Genomic DNA, 18,826 nt, shown 5'->3' on the forward strand with positions numbered 1-18,826 from the left:
CAGTGACTGACATCATGAACATCGATCTAGGCAATTTGGATACGATGACATGCATCAACCAAGTTAGCGAGCCTGACCCCCCTATCCCGTTTATCGCCTCTTACGACAAGCAATGTCACCTCTTCTCTACCCGGATCTTCACGCGTCTCAGATGTATCGACAGTATTTTGACGTAAACGAGTCATTCTCAAATCTTGTTGAGAGAAGTATGGCGTCGCCCTCCTTCGATCACTGTAGAGCCGACGGGTATCCGGTTCGGTAACAAAAATTCATTTCTTGAAATATCCCCGCATGCTGGTTCCTTCCAGTTGTTTCAACTGTTGTCGGGTTGTGAGGTCAGTTGCCACACCATATCCACGTGACAGAAAATAAGTACGGGCTTTCAACGTTGCCACTTTCATCGTCGGTCTCCCTGAACTTAGCAATCCTTGGTCTCTGGGCGTGATCACGTTTAACTACAAGCCAATGAGCCACGCCCTCTTGTTCAACACATTGATTCACTAGGTAGGTTGCTGGCGAATGACAGTTAGACGCTGTTGTGTGCGCACGTCCATGTCTTGTTATCCAGTATGTATACAGTAAACTACGGTTATGACGAACTTAAAGGAACCGCTAATTTTAGTTCGTTATAACCGTACTTCGTTATAAACATAATTGCAACATGTATACAGCAAATGGTCGGGACAAAAAAACAGCTCGATATATCCGTCAGTTCGTTATAAACGTTGTTTGCTGTATAACCTTTACTCAACATATATTTGTGTCATCTGGGCCATATTCTGATCTAACACAGTGATACGGCAAAATTTATTTCATTGTCATGGTCATGCGGCGTCATGTTACACTGTGACCTGAAGCAATACGACAACGATGTACTGACTCAGTAGCCAGTCGACAACGGGCGATGATGGTCGCCTCTCTTGTTGTACCCGTACCAATGTTTTGAACCATCTGATCAGCGCATTACACAATGTGAACAAGACCTCGACCTTCTTTTGAGCACAGAACATTCAAATGACACGTTGATCGCAGCCGGGTTCAGCTGTGGGTCGAGTTATATGTAGGTTAAGGGCTTAATTTATCACGAGGAAAGCATGCTTCTGTACACACATACCGTAAATACCACTATCAAAGTTACAGCCCGTATGAGTGAGTGAGTGAGTATGGTTCTACGCCGCTTTCAGCAATATTCCAGCAATATCACGGCGGGGGACACCAGAAATGGGCTTCACACATTGTGCCCGTCGGGAATCGAACCCGGGTCTTCGGCGTGACGAGCGAACGCTTTAACCACTAGGCTACCCAACCGCCCCTCAGCCCGTATGAAAACTGTAAACTTACTGATCCAAAATGTTAGTAACTGCTAATACTACCTACCTCAAACTACTGGTACCACCTACACTAATTCCACTAATATTACCACCACAACCAATGCTACTACTGCAACTACTACTACCACCACCACATATGCTCCACACCACCCACACTGCTGTAGCTGAAACGTCGACGGCTACACATTGTTGTCAATTGTTTATCACAGATATCATCAGCTTTTACCGCATGCTTGTCATGATAACGCGAATGACCACAGTAAGTTATCCCACAGAGTGAGTGAGTTTGGTTTAATGCCGCTTTTAGCAATATTCCAGCAATATCACGGCGGGGGACACCAGAAATGGGCTTCACACATTGTACCCACGTCGGGATTCAAACCCGGGTCTTCGGCGTGACGAGCGAACGCTTTAACCACTAGGCTACCCGACCGCCCCTTATCCCACAGATAGAACTACGAGGAAAGTAGGAAAATGTCTTGACAAAGCTTCGCACATTTTTATATAATCTACGCATGCGCATAAACGTTTATAGTTGTATATGGCAGTGACCTTGCAAGAGGTTACAGGTATGAGATTACAATATTTTGTTTCTTTTCATATGTTACCTGTGAAATATATGTTGACTCGTCCTCATCTGTAATTGGATCGTCACACGTACAACGAGAGGGGAGTTTGGATGGCAGAATCTACTCCTCTCATAGCACCAAAGAGAGGCAAAGAGGGTCTCGGTAAGCATGTGACAGGGATTATTTCAACACTTTTACATTCAATTGAAGCTGCCGTTTGCATTTACCATAACTCTTCTAAGCTACTCAAAGTTTGCTAAGGACCACTTTAAAGGTAATACGTTAAATTGTGTGCATCTTTTGAAATGGCCAAAGACAATATTGCGTGAAGACATGTCCAATGAACATGTCCGTTGTCATGTGCCACACCATGCCACCAAACATGTGACCGACAGTCAGTCAGATCACCTGTCAAAATGACAGTATCTGACCAGAACTTAAATGTAAAAAAACCCCTCAAAATCAATATATTATTCAGTGTTCCAAAAAAGAACAACTCTCAGTGAATTACGTGATTCGATCACAGCCTGGCAACGTCTAGGTGGTCTACCCGATCTTCAGAAAGAACATTGCCGAGTTTCTGTAAAGTTCCCGGAAGGACAGGACATCGTGAGAGGCCGATCTGCAGCTCGCTCCAAAATTACGAAAATTCGCTACAAGAATGACCTCCAACGATTCTGTCACGATACACCCAATCACAGGCTCTTAAGCACCTCGAGTACATTGTACTCAATCACAGAATGCCTCCGTCCCTCCATCATGAAATGAAGTTCCTATAGGGGTTACCATATCATTGTGTACCTGAATATTTCAATCTTTATTTGTTCGATCTTTTATATCATTAAACCTTTATCCTTAGCACACTTTGAACAGTATAGTAGTCTGTTTAATTGTACCATGTGAACTTGTGTCAGCCAATATCTACTTTAACCCACTTTTATCTTGACAGCGAGTGACTATCTTAATCATGGCCGTTGCTCTCTTGAAATGTCACGACGACACGACAGTTTTTTCTCTCCCTATATCACGATAGTTTTTAACAGTGATTGTATAACTCTCCCTTTATCACGACAGTTTTTTAACATTGGTTGTATACCACTCCCTATATCACGACAGTTTTTAACAGTGGTTGCATAACTCTCCCTATATCACGACAGTTTTTTAACAGTGATTATATAACTCTCCCTATATCACGACAGTTTTTAACAGTGGTTGTATAACTCTCCCTATATCACGACAGTTTTTAACAGTGGTTGCATAACTCTCCCTATATCACGACAGTTTTTTAACAGTGATTATATAACTCTCCCTATATCACGACAGTTTTTAACAGTGATTGTATAACTCTCCCTATATAACGACAGTTTTTTAACAGTGGTTGTATAACTCTCCCTTTATCACGACAGTTTTTTTAACAGTGGTTGTATAACTCTCCCTATATCACGACAGTTTTTTAACAGTGGTTGTATAACTCTCCCTATATCACGACAGTTTTTAAAAGCGGTTGTTTAACTCTCCCTTTATCACGACAGTTTTTACAGAAGTTGTATAACTCTCCCTGTATCACGACAGTTTTTAACAGTGATTGTATAACTCTGCCTATATCACGACAGTTTTTAACAGTGGTTGTATAACTCTCCCTGTATCACAACATTTTTAACAGTGATTTTATAACTCTCCCCATATCACGACAGTTTTTAACAGTGATTGTGTAACTCTCCCTATATCACGACAGTTTTTAACAGTGGTTGTATAACTCTCCCTATATCACGACAGTTTTTAACAGTGTTTGTATAACTCTCCCTATATCACGACAGTTTTTAACAGTGGTTGCATAACTCTCCCTATATTACAACATTTTTAACAGGGATTTTATAACTCTCCCTATATCACGACAGTTTTTTAACAGTGGTTGTATAATTTTCCCTATATCACGACAGTTTTTTAACAGTGGTTGTATAACTCTCCCTATATCACGACAGTTTTTTAACAGTGGTTGTATAACTCTCCCTATATCACGACAGTTTTTAAAAGTGGTTGTATAACTCTCCCTTTATCACGACAGTTTTTACAGAAGTTGTATAACTCTCCCTGTATCACGACAGTTTTTAACAGTGATTGTATAACTCTCCCTTTATCACGACAGTTTTTAACAGTGGTTGTATAACTCTCCCTATATCACAACATTTTTAACAGTGATTTTATAACTCTCCCCATATCACGACAGTTTTTAGCAGTGGTTGTAAACTCTCCCTATATCACGACAATTTTTAACAGTGATTGTATAATTCTCCCTATATAACGACAGTTTTCAAAAAAGATTTTGTCACTCCTAGCATGCTTAGACAGATATTAATTTATTAGTACATGAAAGTACAGTGTGCTCAGCCAAATATCAGTTTTGTTGTATTGCGGGTACCGTCGCAATGCTGTCAGCAAAATGCTACGAAATAGCTATTTTTACGTCTTCATTTGTACCGTTTATAAAAGTATTAATATATTTAAGCAATGGTTAGTGTTTATCGTTTCGCGCAAGGGAGATAAATCAATGTGGATCTAAATCCAGAAATGATCTAAATAAATTACCAAACCTTTCTGCAGATTGTGTTGTTTGTATTCACGGAAGCAGAATGTCAGCATAGTTGGCTGAACTTGTCTAAAGGATTGCAATTCGTTTTACGGGATTGCGTCCCTTTACTTGCCAGGATTCAACCTCAAGACCTCATTATTTGGCATTCCTTCGCTCACGCCAGTGGAGAGTCCAGTAATGGTTCTGTTCCCAGCAATGGGCTGTATTCGTGCCCCGATGGCGTCAAATGTTGCTTATGCTTTCATTCGCTGGTTTGTCTGGCCAAGACTTATTTATTAAACACGCTGTCGTGATATAGCTACTGACTGGGACTTAAAACAACATTCACTCCCACTTACCCCGAGATATAGCACAAGTAGCAAAACACAAACATCGGTCTTTCTGGACATATGAATGGGCTATCACTGTTGGACTGGTTTCTGAGGACCCTATTCTGAAAGTGTGTTGTTGGCATTAGGCACCATGTGCGGGGCCGTTTTCAACATTTTGTGTCTGCAGAAATCTGCATGTTGCAGACTGAGACACATTGAACATACTGGCTACCTCTTTCAATCGCCTCTGCCAACAGCCCTTAGACTTTCATTACATTGTTGACGACACATTCGAAATCCCAATTTGATCACAACTACTGCATTACAGCAAGAGTGGAGAGCTCACATGTTACTGTGGAGTGGGTGAGTGAGTATCGTTTTACGCCGCTTTCAGCAATATTCCAGCAATATCACGGCGGGCGACACCAGAAATGGGCTTCACACATTGTACCCATGTTGGGAATCGAACCCGGGTCTTCGGCGTGACGAGCGAACGCTTTAACTACTAGGCTACCCAACCGCCCATGTTACTGTGGATAAAACGTGACACCCAAACCCACATGGTATTTCATGTTCCACGTGCAATGTTTTGGGGGTGTTGGAGCGTTAGGTTTTGGTTCTGAAACCGTTCCATCTTTGGCAGTCATTTTTTAAAGCTGAACTTTGTTCTGGCGACTGATCATTATCATATATATTTTAATGACCCTCATCTTGTTTAGGAGAGTACATGTTGCCAACATTATTTATCCGGGAAGGGGCATTTCTGGATTAGTGGGGTCCGGATTAACAAGTTTCACTTCATGCAGGGGAAGTGTTCAGCTCTGTTGACAACAAGTCACACCATGCCATTGATTCCAAAATAACTCGATTACCGATAAATTAAACTGCTGGGCAAAAGAAAGCCTTCACTTGAAAATTGGATTTTCACATTTTTAGCCACCATCAAGCATGGGTGTATACTTTCTTGTGCGGTCTGTTTTTTTACTTGTTTATCATGTGCACTTATCACGAACGTGTGTCTTCTTCAGTGTATGATCGCAAACACCATTGTATCTAGAGATGATGGATTCAGGCTGACTTTGTTTGTCCTAGCACGGGGACTCGTAGTGATCAGGCCAATATAGACCATGTGCATGTACATGACAAGTCAATAGATACGATATGTCGAGACAGGAGAAGCCAGCATCGAGAGATGAGAAATCCCCTGCAGCATTCTCATGTAGGTATAACATGCTCATTGTTATGACAAACGCAATGCTTTCGTCTTGTTTTCAGATTTTTTTAATAATGCATATTGAAAGTTAGATGAGGTGAGGTAAAATGAAATGGCGTTCAAGATTATTGCACTTATAGAATGTATGTATGTATGTATGTATGTATATGTGTGTGTGTGTGTGTGTGTGTGTGTGTGTGTGTGTGTGTGTGTGTGTGTGTGTGTGTGTGTGTGTGTGTATGTATGTATGTTTGTTTGTACAATGTACAATGTGGTCATAATTATGATTATTGGTATAAGCGTTCGTCTCAGGTAATGAAGAACGCATTATGCTATTGCTATAACTCAACAGTAAGTGTAATTACTCTTCTGGTGAACAATATCCATACACTAGGGTGATAAAAGCGACAAACCACTTTCCCAAACATTAAAATCCCGACTACGTCACAAGCATATGTTTACTAATCACTATCCAATAGCGATCATTCCGGGTGTTCGCGAAAAGGTGAGCGTATCCTGCCCCACTGGAAGGCACTCATCACAAATACATGCACAGGCAACACATATGTTAACCTGAAAAAAATGTTACATATGGTACAAGTCAGAGTAGGGAATTGCATCGGATATAACTTTGTTACTTATGCGTCAAATTGAAAAGTGTTCTCATGTCTACCATAAAACCCTTTACTAAGACATTGAAAGCTGCATCCCTAGTCTATCAAGAGCAAGAGTCGTGCAATCCCCATGCAACCAATGGTCACTTACTGTAGATGATTGGTGTGGGGGGCACGGGTGGCCCAGTCGTCTAAGGCGCCGCGATTCGCTGTGCAGAGTTGCGTCCCTTGGGCACGCCAGAAACCTATGATTGTGGGTTCGAATCCCGGTTCGCCCCGATTATGTTTCTAGGTTTGTCAGCACCGTACCCGTGCTCGTGGGTTTCACCGAAGTGGTAAACGTCTAAGACCTGCATCACTTCGGGCTTTCCTCCCACATTAAGCTGACACGCTGTGATATAACCGGAATACTGTTAAAAAAACGGCGTTAAACTGATTGGTGTGAGTGAGTGATTGTTGTTTTCGCCGCAGTCAGTAATACCAATTAGTTAGTGACAGTTAATGACATAAAAACATACAAAGTAGAAAACCCACTTGTGGTGTACCCAGCCGTGATGTTACTGGAGTATTGCTAAATGCTTCTTCACAAAACATAACGCTGTATCCTTTGGTGACATTAAATATTTAACAATATATTGGCTAACAAACGCAAATTGTTTCCCGAATTTAGTGCAAGTATGTTTACATTAAATGTGCACGCCACACCCCTTTTAAAGAAAGTGTTCACCCTCTTTACATCCAAAAATTGAATACGCGTTTGTATTCCTTTGTAGTATCTTGCTTGTGTTCACAACGATGGCTGCTGGCCTACGTTGGCTGGCTCGGGGGTATCATGCTGTACGCCGCCCGTGCCAACCTCAGCGTCGCCATCGTGTGCATGGTCAACGACACCGACACCAATTCCACGTCGTCGGCATCGGAGGTACAGTTTCCAACCACCTCATTATCATAGCAATGTTACGTATCGTGGTCAAACGTGGCTGATCTTGTATCTCTTCGTATCCTAATAAGACGTGGCTACGCGTTCATACTATCAGTCTCAGGTTTTATTTCTCTGGATTGGCATGCTTTGAGAAACTTTGAAATCGCTTTGTCGTGATATATTTCTGGTATGCCCAAAAGGACGCATCACTGCACGGCGAATTGCGGCTCTTTTGACGAATCGGCCATCCGTGTCCACGGTTGCCTACAAACTAGCTTTCATTGAGTAAAAACAGAAGTTATCGTTTTTGAAGTGTAATAATCCTTCAATCAATCTAATTACGCTCTTAATCTAAGCCTGTCTTAAAGAGTTATCACGGGAAACTGTGTATTCAGTAAAGGTACACATTGAGCACCCATTCCAATAATTAAATCACGTGTTACTTTATGTGTTCCAGCCTTGCTTATCGCACGATGGCTTCCTTTAAGTGTCCTACCTCGTCTTGGTATCGCTTCAATTTTATATATGTGAATCATCCATGTTAACATGCCACTATCTATTCAAATACTTGCACGTTATATTTCCAGCATGCCGAGTTCTACTGGTCCAAGGGAGAGCAATCTGGAATCCTCAGCTCGTATTTCTACGGCTACATATTGACACAGATTCCCGCGGGAATACTGGCGAGTAGGTATGGCGGGAAGTACGTCATGTTTATTGGGATGCTGATTGGCTCGATCGTTTCACTGCTTCTACCAATCGGCGCCCGGACTTCCATCTACCTGGTGTATGTGCTGCGCGTGATTCTTGGAGTGTGCCAGGTAGAGATGATTGTCAAACTGAAAATTTACATGCCATATATTTTGTAATTTGCATGTTTGTTTTCCATTATCGCAATTATTGCCGAGAATGACAAATTCACTGATGGAATGGTGCAGAGCGATATCCAAAACAATTATTTCAGTTATAATGAGGCTTGAACAACAAACCAGTCGAACAATTCAATCAGTGTTACTCTTAACCAGCGCTGGTGTACCTGACAAGATGCTTGTCCAATGAAAGATCGTCGTTTGATGACCTTCGGTGTATTTCTCTTCAGAACGCGACACTGGATGTCATGTCATCCACAAGATGACATCACTTTATCATCACATATATCACTTTTGTTGACATAACGTTTCACTGTACTCTCCCCAGGGAGTCTTGTTTCCATCTCTACAATCCCTTTGGGGCCGATGGGCGCCGCCATTAGAGAGGACAAAACTCACTGCTGTCTGTTATTCAGGTAAATCGGATTTGAAAGTTTATATTTCTGATGAAATATTTCACAGATTTTATGCGCATCTCTATAGAACCATTATAGAAAGAACCATTACAGAAAGGACATTATCGTGTTGTCGCCTGTTCAAACCCAAGCCCAAACCAAAGCGCAACATCTTTCATCTGAGCTGTGTTGCGAGGTTTACAAATAAAAATTTCAATAATGGGTCGGATCAGTGGTACCAGCAACGAGTAACAGGTGCACGGCGGACAACTGCGGCTTGGTATCTCAGTGGGTGAGATCTCCTCACTTCCCGTGATATCCCGTCAAGATGACGGCTCATCCGGACACGTGACCGGACATGCCGCCATCTTGTCATGGTGGCACTTCCGGTTCCGTTGTATCCAAACATGAAACCGGACCGGAAGTGCCGCCATCTTGGAACAAGACCCCAAAGTGACTCTGTCCACAACTCATTCATGGATACAAGGACGGATAACTCTAGTACAAAACCACTTGCCGCCGCCCAAACGCTGTATAAATCTGAACACAACAGCACATCTCTTTTACCAAGAAGTCAATCATTTGCAACTACCGACTGTTATTACAGACTTATTTACAAACTATTTCCACCGCCAATGAAATTAATTACATATAACATCTATCAGCGAATCGAAGTAAATGTATTGATGGTTTGTCAGTTCGGTTCACTTCCAATGTATATGCATGAAAAGTCACTGAGAAATGACGTTTGTAAAAAATAATTGCTTGAATAGTTTAATAATTGCCAGCCTTGAAATCTAGCTTGCTTATATAGATTGACTTGAATATTTGTCACAGATAGAAGTGGAAGCCTTTTTGTCATTATTGTAATAGTGTAATAAATATTCTACATTCCAGGAACTCAGTTTGGTAGCATAGCAGCGTTCGCTATATCGGGGTTCATGTGCATATATGGCTTCGATAATGGATGGGGATCCATCTTCTATGTTACAGGTAATTCAGATATACATATTCCGATTCTAAAGTGAATAGATTCACTCACACTTCAACCGATTATTCCTTATATCTTATTTATCACAACCGATTATTCCTCACATACAACTTGTTATGAGTGTGTTCCTCATATCCGTCCTTGTTATAACCGATAATCCATTTTGTTTGTGAAACATACTTTGTACTGTAGATATGACCACAATAAATATTTAATGACAGTATTAATGAAGGTACCTACCACAGAATAAGCTGATGCGCCGTGATATTACTGGAAATTTTGTTCAAAGTATGGTTGAACCAAGCTCACTGACTGACTCACTCACTCATTCACACAGAAATGTGTCAGGCATGCCTACTAATATATTATTGTTTCGGACTTACAATCCGTATGTAGGGCCTTCACATTTGCCAAGAGGAAGCAAGGAAATTGTTCAATCTTTGCAATCAATAAATGTTATCTCCTCAGAACTAGTTGATATCACCCACTTTAGAACAACATTGTATATTTCCCGTCTACAGGTGGAATATCGTTGTTATGGTGCGGGCTGTGGTATATAACGGTCGCCAGCACACCGGCTCAGCACCCTCGTATTACGGAGAGAGAGAGGAATTATATCATCACAAGTATCGGGGAAAAACAACAGGTATCGTCCTTTCATATCTACATGATTTAAATGAGTTATAAATTCTTTTAAAGACACAACTTGAAGACAACTAAATGTGATTTATTACCTTATGGTCGAAGCCTTTCCTTGTCACACGGAAGAATCGGGTTCATTCTCCAAATGGGTACAAGTTTTCAAGCCCTTTCTGTGTGTCCCCAGCTGTGATATGGCAGTGGTATCACTAGAAACGGCGTAAACATAACTCATTACGTTACTACACTAGATATCCATCCATTTAATGTGTTTGTTGTATTATTAGACTTGTGGTTTTCTTTTTTCTTGCCATAAGTTAGACTAACACTGAGACCATGAAATAAGGTAATCTCATTATAAAAATATATATGTGACCTACCAGCAGAAAAGGGACATTATGGGTGCTAAGATACAATTGTGTTGTGACGTCATAAAGAAACACCTCCGTAAATATCGACATGTGTGTTGAATGTACAAGCATATCTTATTTTTCTCTCGTTTCTTCGTAATGTTATAAAAACATTATTTCAAAACATTTCAGCATACATGTCAACGTTCAATTAATCTTACATAACATCTAAAATAGCTGCAATTATTACATAAACAGTTATAAGTCTGAATAATTTGCAGCAAAACGAGTCCAAATGTGCGATGCCATGTATCTCTGTAATAAATATAAATTGAATTTTTGTGTTCCTAAGATACTGTAGTTTTGAAATATAATGAGAAGTCTATTTGTGATTGTTCACCCATAAGGTCCCTTATCTCATGACCGCCTCCGTGGTCTAGTGGTAGAGCGTCCGCCCGGAGAGCGGAAGGTCCGGGGTTCGATCCCGGGCCGCGTCATACAAAAAGACGTTAAAAGATTGTACTTGTTGTTACCCTGTCTGGCGCTCGGCATTAAGGGGCTAAAACAAGGACTGGTCGGCTCGGAGTCAGTATACTGTGTCTGAGTGGGGTATTCATGTTTAAACTGCGGCATGGTATCTCAGTGAGCTAGCACTATAATTCGGCATCAGTCTGGACTAGTACAAGCAGCCACACACACACATACACGTGCATGCACGTCGCTTTATAAGTGCAATAATCTTGGACGCGACGTTAAACCCAATTTCACCTCACCTCACCTTATCTCATGGTTGGTCACATATGTCAACAAAATAAAATTGAAAACAAAATTCAAAAGTCATTCCAGACTTTTTAGATTAGATTCCCTTGTTAATGCACGTTCTGATACACATTTCACTGTGTCTTCTCTAACTGTATTCTTACTAAACATTCTCTTTGGGACTGGCCATCTATTCTACCTCCACGTACGGTTCACATTTATTAGTATTAACTGTGAATTAAACCATTGTGATGACGTCAAGCGATTATTGTTGCAGCTGATTCTGTAATGAAGAAATCACGAGTATATGTTGATTCCGGGAGTAGAATCCTTGAGGCGCAAGTTGATTCTACTTTCGAAATCAACAGATTCGAGTCATTTCCTCAACTTAAACCATTTTATGGTTGATATATAATTTCTCTATAAGTTTGCAGAATACCTTATATTTGCGTCAGTTCTACTTTACTTGGAATCAATTACAACAATAGCATGACGTCATCATAATGGTTTAAGAGCCAGGAATTCGCAGGCCATTCTGTAAGTGCATTTCAAAACAAGTACAACTGACGCAACTATAGGTCATTATGCAAAATTATAGAGAAATCGTTTATCAACCATAACGATTTAATTTGGAGAAATCACACAGACCCGTTGATTCTGGAAGAAGAATGAACTCGCTCATTCGGATCTCGTTCATTTCCCCCCAGAATCAACAGACTGGAGTGATGTCTCTATTAGTTAACACATGACATATTAACGTTGTTATCTAGACGTTCTCGACCCCATGGGCCGCCTTGCTGAAGTCACCGGCGCTGTGGGCATGTCTAACTGCACAAGTGTGTTCTAACTGGATAACATACACACTACTGACCAACATACCAACATTCCTTAAAGAAGTGCTGGATTTCAACATAGCAGAGGTGCGTATGTAAATACGTTCGACTAATTGGTATTTCGATACAGATGGACTAGAAACAAATAAAAAATTTAAAATGATTGTTTTGGTACAATAGGTATTGAACATGAGATAAAGCTTCAACCTTAAGAAAACCTTATTTTTTGTTCTGAATTCCGACCGGCTGAGGGCGCTGGGGAAGCCTAGTGGTTAAAGTGTTCACTTGTCACAGGAAGACCCGGGGTCGATTCTCCACTCGGATAGAAAGTTGACCCGATATTAAACGAAAAGGCTGAAACGAGATATAACTGTCACGCAGTCACTCACTTTTAATGTTAGTTTTAATATAATCAGCGTTGCTATATGTGTGCAATGTGTCCATCGTGGATATTTTTGTAAATGTATGTAAATCGATTGATTTTCTTCACAAGAACGGCTTGCTGTCTTCCATTCCCTACGTGAGCCAGGCCGTGTCCGGAATGTTGTCTGGACAGGTGGCCGACTACATCCGGTCAAGGAATTGCCTCAGCACAACGGCCACACGGAGGATCTTCCAGATCATCGGTCTGTACCAGTAGATAACTTTACATCCTTGCAAGGTTAAACCAGATTTACAGATCGTCGCAAAATGTCAGTCAATCGCTGGACGTGATTCTTTAATAGTGAAGGTGGTTGAGATGAGGACACTATTAACATGGAGAAAACCGATAAAGTTTTACACATATTTTAACCCTTGCATTGAGTACTGTTAGTTCATTTTTGCAAATTTTATTTTGTGATTTATTTGAACATTATCGGGTCATGTGTACTGTTCTTCCCTATTGCATTTATTTTGATCAATGACTTTTAACAATAATATTATTCACATTAGACTTCTACTTAGAATAGGTCCTCAGCAACCTATGCTAGTGGCAGGAGACGATAGATCGCGTTGTGAGGCTCGGTCCCTTTGTAGATTGCGCGTCATCGTACCGGACGGCGTGGGTTTTATTCTGAATATGAGTAAAGTGAAGCCCCAAATTATTCTCGCCGTGACTACTCTAAAATGTTGTTACAAATGACCTGTGTTTCACAGAGCTTGTGATTAGTTCACTATTCCAATGGTCAAGCACACTTAAGGTAGTGTAAGCGGGGGGCATGCGAATTGTGGTCCAAATGAGATGTTGGCAAGATGATATGTATGCAAAATGAAATGAAGGCAAAATAAGGTGTGGGCAAATGCGATGAAGGCAAAATGATCAAAGGGATAGGGAAATGTACGCAAAATTTAGGAAGGTAAAGTGAAATGTAGGCAAAATGAGTGGACGGCAAAGTGAATGCAGGCAAAATGAGTGGATAGCAAAGTGAAATATTGTCAAAATGGGGGGATGACAAAGTGAAATGTAGGCAACATGAGCGGAAGGCAAAGTGAAATGTGGCAACATCATCGGAAGGCAAAATGAAATGTTGGCAAAATGAGCGGAAGGCAAAGTAGAATGTTGGCAAAATGAGCGGAAGGCAAAGTGAAATGTAGGCAACATGAGCGGAGGGCAAAGGGAAATGTGGCAACATCACCGGAGGGCAAAATGAAATGTTGGCAAAATGAGCGGAAGGCAAAGTGAAATGTAGGCAACATGAGTGGAAGGCAAAGTGAAATGTGGCAACATCATCGGAAGGCAAAATGAAATGTTGGCAAAATGAGAGGATGACAAAGTGAAATATAGGCAACATGAGCTAAAGCGTAGTAAAATGTGGCAACATCATCGGAAGGCAAAGTGAAATGTCGGCTACATGAGCGGAGGGCAAAATGAATTGTGGCAACATCATCGGAAGGCAAAATGAAATGTTGGCAAAATGAGCGGATGACAAGTGAAATGTATGCAACATGAGCGGAAGGAAAAGTGAAATGCAGGCAACATCATCGGAAGGCAAAATGAAATGTTGGCAAAATGAGAGGATGACAAAGTGAAATATAGGCTACGTGAGCGGAAGGCAAAGTGAAATGTGGCAACATCATCGGAAGGCAAAATGAAATGTTGGCAAAATGAGGGGATGACAAAGTGAAATGTAGGCAACATGAGCGGAGGGCAAAGGGAAATGTGGCAACATCACCGGAGGGCAAAATGAAATGTTGGCAAAATGAGCGGAAGGCAAAGTGAAATGTAGGCAACATGAGTGGAAGGCAAAGTGAAATGTGGCAACATCATCGGAAGGCAAAATGAAATGTTGGCAAAATGAGAGGATGACAAAGTGAAATATAGGCAACATGAGCTAAAGCGTAGTAAAATGTGGCAACATCATCGGAAGGCAAAGTGAAATGTCGGCTACATGAGCGGAGGGCAAAATGAATTGTGGCAACATCATCGGAAGGCAAAATGAAATGTTGGCAAAATGAGCGGATGACAAGTGAAATGTATGCAACATGAGCGGAAGGAAAAGTGAAATGCAGGCAACATCATCGGAAGGCAAAATGAAATGTTGGCAAAATGAGAGGATGACAAAGTGAAATATAGGCTACGTGAGCGGAAGGCAAAGTGAAATGTGGCAACATCATCGGAAGGCAAAATGAAATGTTGGCAAAATGAGGGGATGACAAAGTGAAATGTAGGCAACGTGAGCGGAAGGCAAAGTGAAATGTGGCAACATCATCAGAAGGCAAAATGAAATGTAGGCAAAATGACTGGACGGCAAAGTGAAATGCAGGCAAAATGAGTGGATAGCAAAGTGAAATATTGTCAAAATGAGGGGATGACAAAGTGAAATGTAGGCAACATGAGTGGAAGGCTAAGTGAAATGTGGCAACATCATCGGAAGGCAAAGTGAAATGTTGGCAAAATGAGCGGAAGGCAAAGTGAAATGTAGGCAAAATGAGTGGAAGGCAAACTAAAATGTTGGCAAAATGAGCAGAAGGCATACTGAAATGTGGCAACATCATCGGAAGGCAAAAGGAAATGTTGGCAAAATGATTGGAAGGCAAAGTGAAATGTTAGCAAAAATGCGATTTATACAAAGCGAGATATAGGGAATATGAGCTGCAGACAATGTTGCACTGCTCATGTTTTTCTACCAAATCTATCATTTTATATCACAAATTAGGTTTTATTTCAGCCTTCGTGGGGGCAGGTACGTGTCTGATCGGGACTGGGTTTGTGAACGTGGAGAACCGCTACGTCGCTGTAGTTTTGTTGACGATAGCCATGTGGTTTGTTGGGATGGCATCTGCTGGCTACATTGTCAACACTGTCGACTTCGCTCCAAGGTAGGGTTTCTTTATCTTGTTAATTCATGATGGGGAAATTAAGTTTTTGATGTGTTTCATCTTGTTTTAAAAAATGTGTCGGATGGTTATACAAAAGATGTTATCATCGTTAAGACTATAGATCATGAGATGTCAATTTTTCAACTCTTTGGTTGGCCTTGTTTATCTGCTGTGGTGTCACTGAATACTGATGTAGATATGTCACTGATATGAGATCATACAGTGTACTGATATACAGAGTGCAGATATAAGTATATTGATATACAGTTTGCGGTTATACAGTGTACTGGTATACAGTGTGCGGATATAAGTATATTGATATACAGTTTGCGGTTGTACAGTGTACTGATATACAGTGTGCGGATATAAGTATATTGATATACAGTTTGCGGTTGTACAGTGTACTGATATACAGTGTGCGGATATAAGTATATTGATATACAGTTTGCGGTTGTACAGTGTACTGATATACAGTAGATTTTCAGTAGTTAAATTACCAACAAAGACACAGTGTTTCAACCATATTGTTGGTGTACCCTGTCGGCGTAGTAACGGAATATGGTTCAAATAGGCGTAACCATGGTTACTCATTCCTCCATGGACAGCTGTGAAATTCCGTGATATATTCATACATATTTTTTTTTTTGACTGAGTGAAATGATGTCGTTTTATCACATTTTGGGTATGTTTGTTATTTAACACCTCTCTGAGCAATATTTCACGTACATCAGAGCGTCATTCCTTACATAGTTCATGTTTGTGTATATGGGTATCTGTGTCTCAATGTCGACATTCATGTTGCAGATACGCTGGCATACTGTTCGGTATTTGTAACGCTGCTGGGACGGTCCCGGGGATGGTGGCGCCTCTCCTAGCCGGTGTCCTCACCCCAAACGTAAGTAGAAGAGTTGTCATCAGTCTAGGTTTGGTATATTATGTTTAACGTGGCACTCGGCCTTTATAGCTATACGACGGCGGTCTGTAACCAAGGCAACGAACCTTACCACCCGATCCATTAAGTCGCCTCCTACGACATAGGACCAATTCTAACGGGGAATTCCCACGGCGAGGTCATCATTTCATATACGGGATTGTTTCTTATGATGTAATGTCACTTGTAACGAAAGGTGGTGACTCAATGAATTTGCTTGTAGCCGGTTCCCGCATTCATACTTATTTGGATTTTCTTCAGCTGTTTAAGCCCACACTCAAGCTACTTATGGCCACACTCGAATGATCTACCCACGTCTACTGTTTGTGGCTTACCTTTTACATTAAGATGACATTCCTCAATATGACTGAATACTGTTATACGGCGTTAACCCAACTCTTTTGAGTGGACGCAGGAATCGGTGCCCACACTATCGATCACTGTTTTGTCTGTTCCTGACTAAATGTTGCCAACCTTTAATAATAATAATAATAATAATAATAATAGTGGCCATTTGATATTCTGGGAGGGGTGTTTATCTGGGATTTTCTTTCAGCTACAGCCCACCACCACCGCTACCAAATGGTCGGCATCCTACTATTAACTCAGTTAGCTGTCTGACTGGTGTAGCCTAGGTGGTAAAACGTTCACCCGAAGACCCGAGTTCGATTCCCCATACAATGTCAAAAGCCAATTTTCTTGTTCCGTACACTGTTGAAATATTGCTTACCGCGGCGTTACACTATTTTCACTCACACACACTCTGCCTCTCCCCACAGAAAACCCAGGAAGAATGGCGGAACGTGTTCTACGTGTGTGCGGGATTCTGTGCCCTGGGTAGTTTGGTGTTCGGCACCCAGGCCCGGGGGGAGCTGCAGCCCTGGGCCGTGGACCAGGTGGAGGTAGACGTGGGGGAAGGGCAGGAGGTCCCCGACGTGGCAGACAGAGCTCTGGATACCAAGGACACTTTTGACAAGAAGGCAACTACAGATACGTCAACTCATCTGTAACAGTTTTCAGCCTAACAGTATACCACAAACATCGGATACAGTGAACCTCCATTAGCCGTATCATTGATACAGAACATATGTTAACCAGACAATTTTACAGGGAATAAATTCCAAAAAACGTTCTGTGCAAGTGGACCCTGGAATTGAAACCACCACATAAAACACCATGACCTTCATTGATAGGTGTTATATTGTTAAGCAGGAAAGTATATCTAATGAACATGTAGAGTTAACATGTTGAAAATATTGGGCCCACATAGGAAGAACGTGAATCCAAATGAAAATGATATCTTTCTATGTACCAAGGCACGACTTGGAGATTAATAAACACGAAGTTTTATCTTCACAAAAAACATTTTTTTTCACATTTCTTACACAATTCTTTTCTTATGCATAGACAAACGCCCCCACATCGACCTCCAGACGTAGATAACTTTACGGCAGCTAAAGAATACCAATTATGATCAGACATATGTTGATGTAACAGTACATGGATGAACAGAGTGATTGGACACATAATATTATATTAGTAAATGGACGAACAGAGTATTATTTGACACATAATACTATATTAGTACATGGACGAACAGAGTGATTAGACACATAATATTATATTAGTACATGGACAAACAGAGTGATTAGACACATACTATTATAATAGTACTTGGACGAACAGAGTGATTAGACACATAATATTATATTAGTACATGGACAAACAGAGTGATTAGACACATAATATTATATTAGTACATGGACAAACAGAGTGATTAGACACATAATATTATAATAGTACATGGACGAACAGAGTGATATTTGACACATAATACTATATTAGTACATGGGTGAACAGAGTGATTAGACACATATTATTATATTAGTACATGGACGAACAGAGTGATTAGACACATACTATTATATTAGTACATGGACGAACAGAGTGATTTGACGCATTATACTATATTAGTACATGGGGGAACAGTGATTAGACACATAGTACTATATTAGTACATGGACGGACAGAGTGATTAGACACATAATACTATATTTGTACATGGGTATACAGTATGATAAGACATATATTTATGTATTTTAGATGTAGGTACAGTGTGATCAGACATATATTTGGCTTTGCTGGGATGTTAGTGAAAAACAAATTGCCCCAGATAATTCTTGATAAAAGCAATTATGCAGATTGTTGA

General features: G+C 40.8%; 1 protein-coding gene across 2 annotated transcripts; it reads left to right on the forward strand.

Moving 5' to 3' along the window:
- Positions 1–1,905: 1,905 nt before the first annotated feature.
- On the forward strand, positions 1,906–17,974 carry LOC124124328 (uncharacterized transporter slc-17.2-like). Of its 2 annotated transcripts, none has more exons than XM_046487467.2 (11): positions 1,906–2,062; positions 7,402–7,550; positions 8,138–8,371; positions 8,748–8,835; positions 9,712–9,807; positions 10,327–10,451; positions 12,324–12,473; positions 12,880–13,012; positions 15,536–15,686; positions 16,491–16,581; positions 17,397–17,974. In XM_046487467.2, the coding sequence occupies exons 1-11, from the start codon at positions 2,011–2,013 to the stop codon at positions 17,625–17,627; spliced, it is 1,500 nt and encodes a 499-aa protein (XP_046343423.2). In that variant the 5' UTR covers positions 1,906–2,010; the 3' UTR covers positions 17,628–17,974. The 2 variants fall into 2 exon arrangements, with proteins under 2 accessions (XP_046343423.2, XP_046343422.2); XM_046487466.2 differs by lacking the exon at positions 1,906–2,062 and adding an exon at positions 5,864–6,020.
- The last annotated feature ends 852 nt before the right edge of the window (positions 17,975–18,826 follow it).

The sequence above is a fragment of the Haliotis rufescens genome, unplaced genomic scaffold (assembly GCF_023055435.1).
Source record: "Haliotis rufescens isolate VD_foot unplaced genomic scaffold, xgHalRufe1.0.p SCAF_13, whole genome shotgun sequence".
Taxonomy (NCBI): Eukaryota; Metazoa; Mollusca; class Gastropoda; order Lepetellida; family Haliotidae; genus Haliotis; species Haliotis rufescens.

Coding starts and splice junctions, on each gene's coding strand:
- LOC124124328 (XM_046487466.2), top strand. CDS start 5,963: ATGTCGAGACAGGAGAAGCCAGCATCGAGAGATGAGAAATCCCCTGCA. Junction 6,021..7,401: donor ATCCCCTGCAGCATTCTCAT/GTAGGTATAACA, acceptor ATTCCTTTGTAG/TATCTTGCTTGTGTTCACAA. Junction 12,474..12,879: donor TGGATTTCAACATAGCAGAG/GTGCGTATGTAA, acceptor TTTCTTCACAAG/AACGGCTTGCTGTCTTCCAT.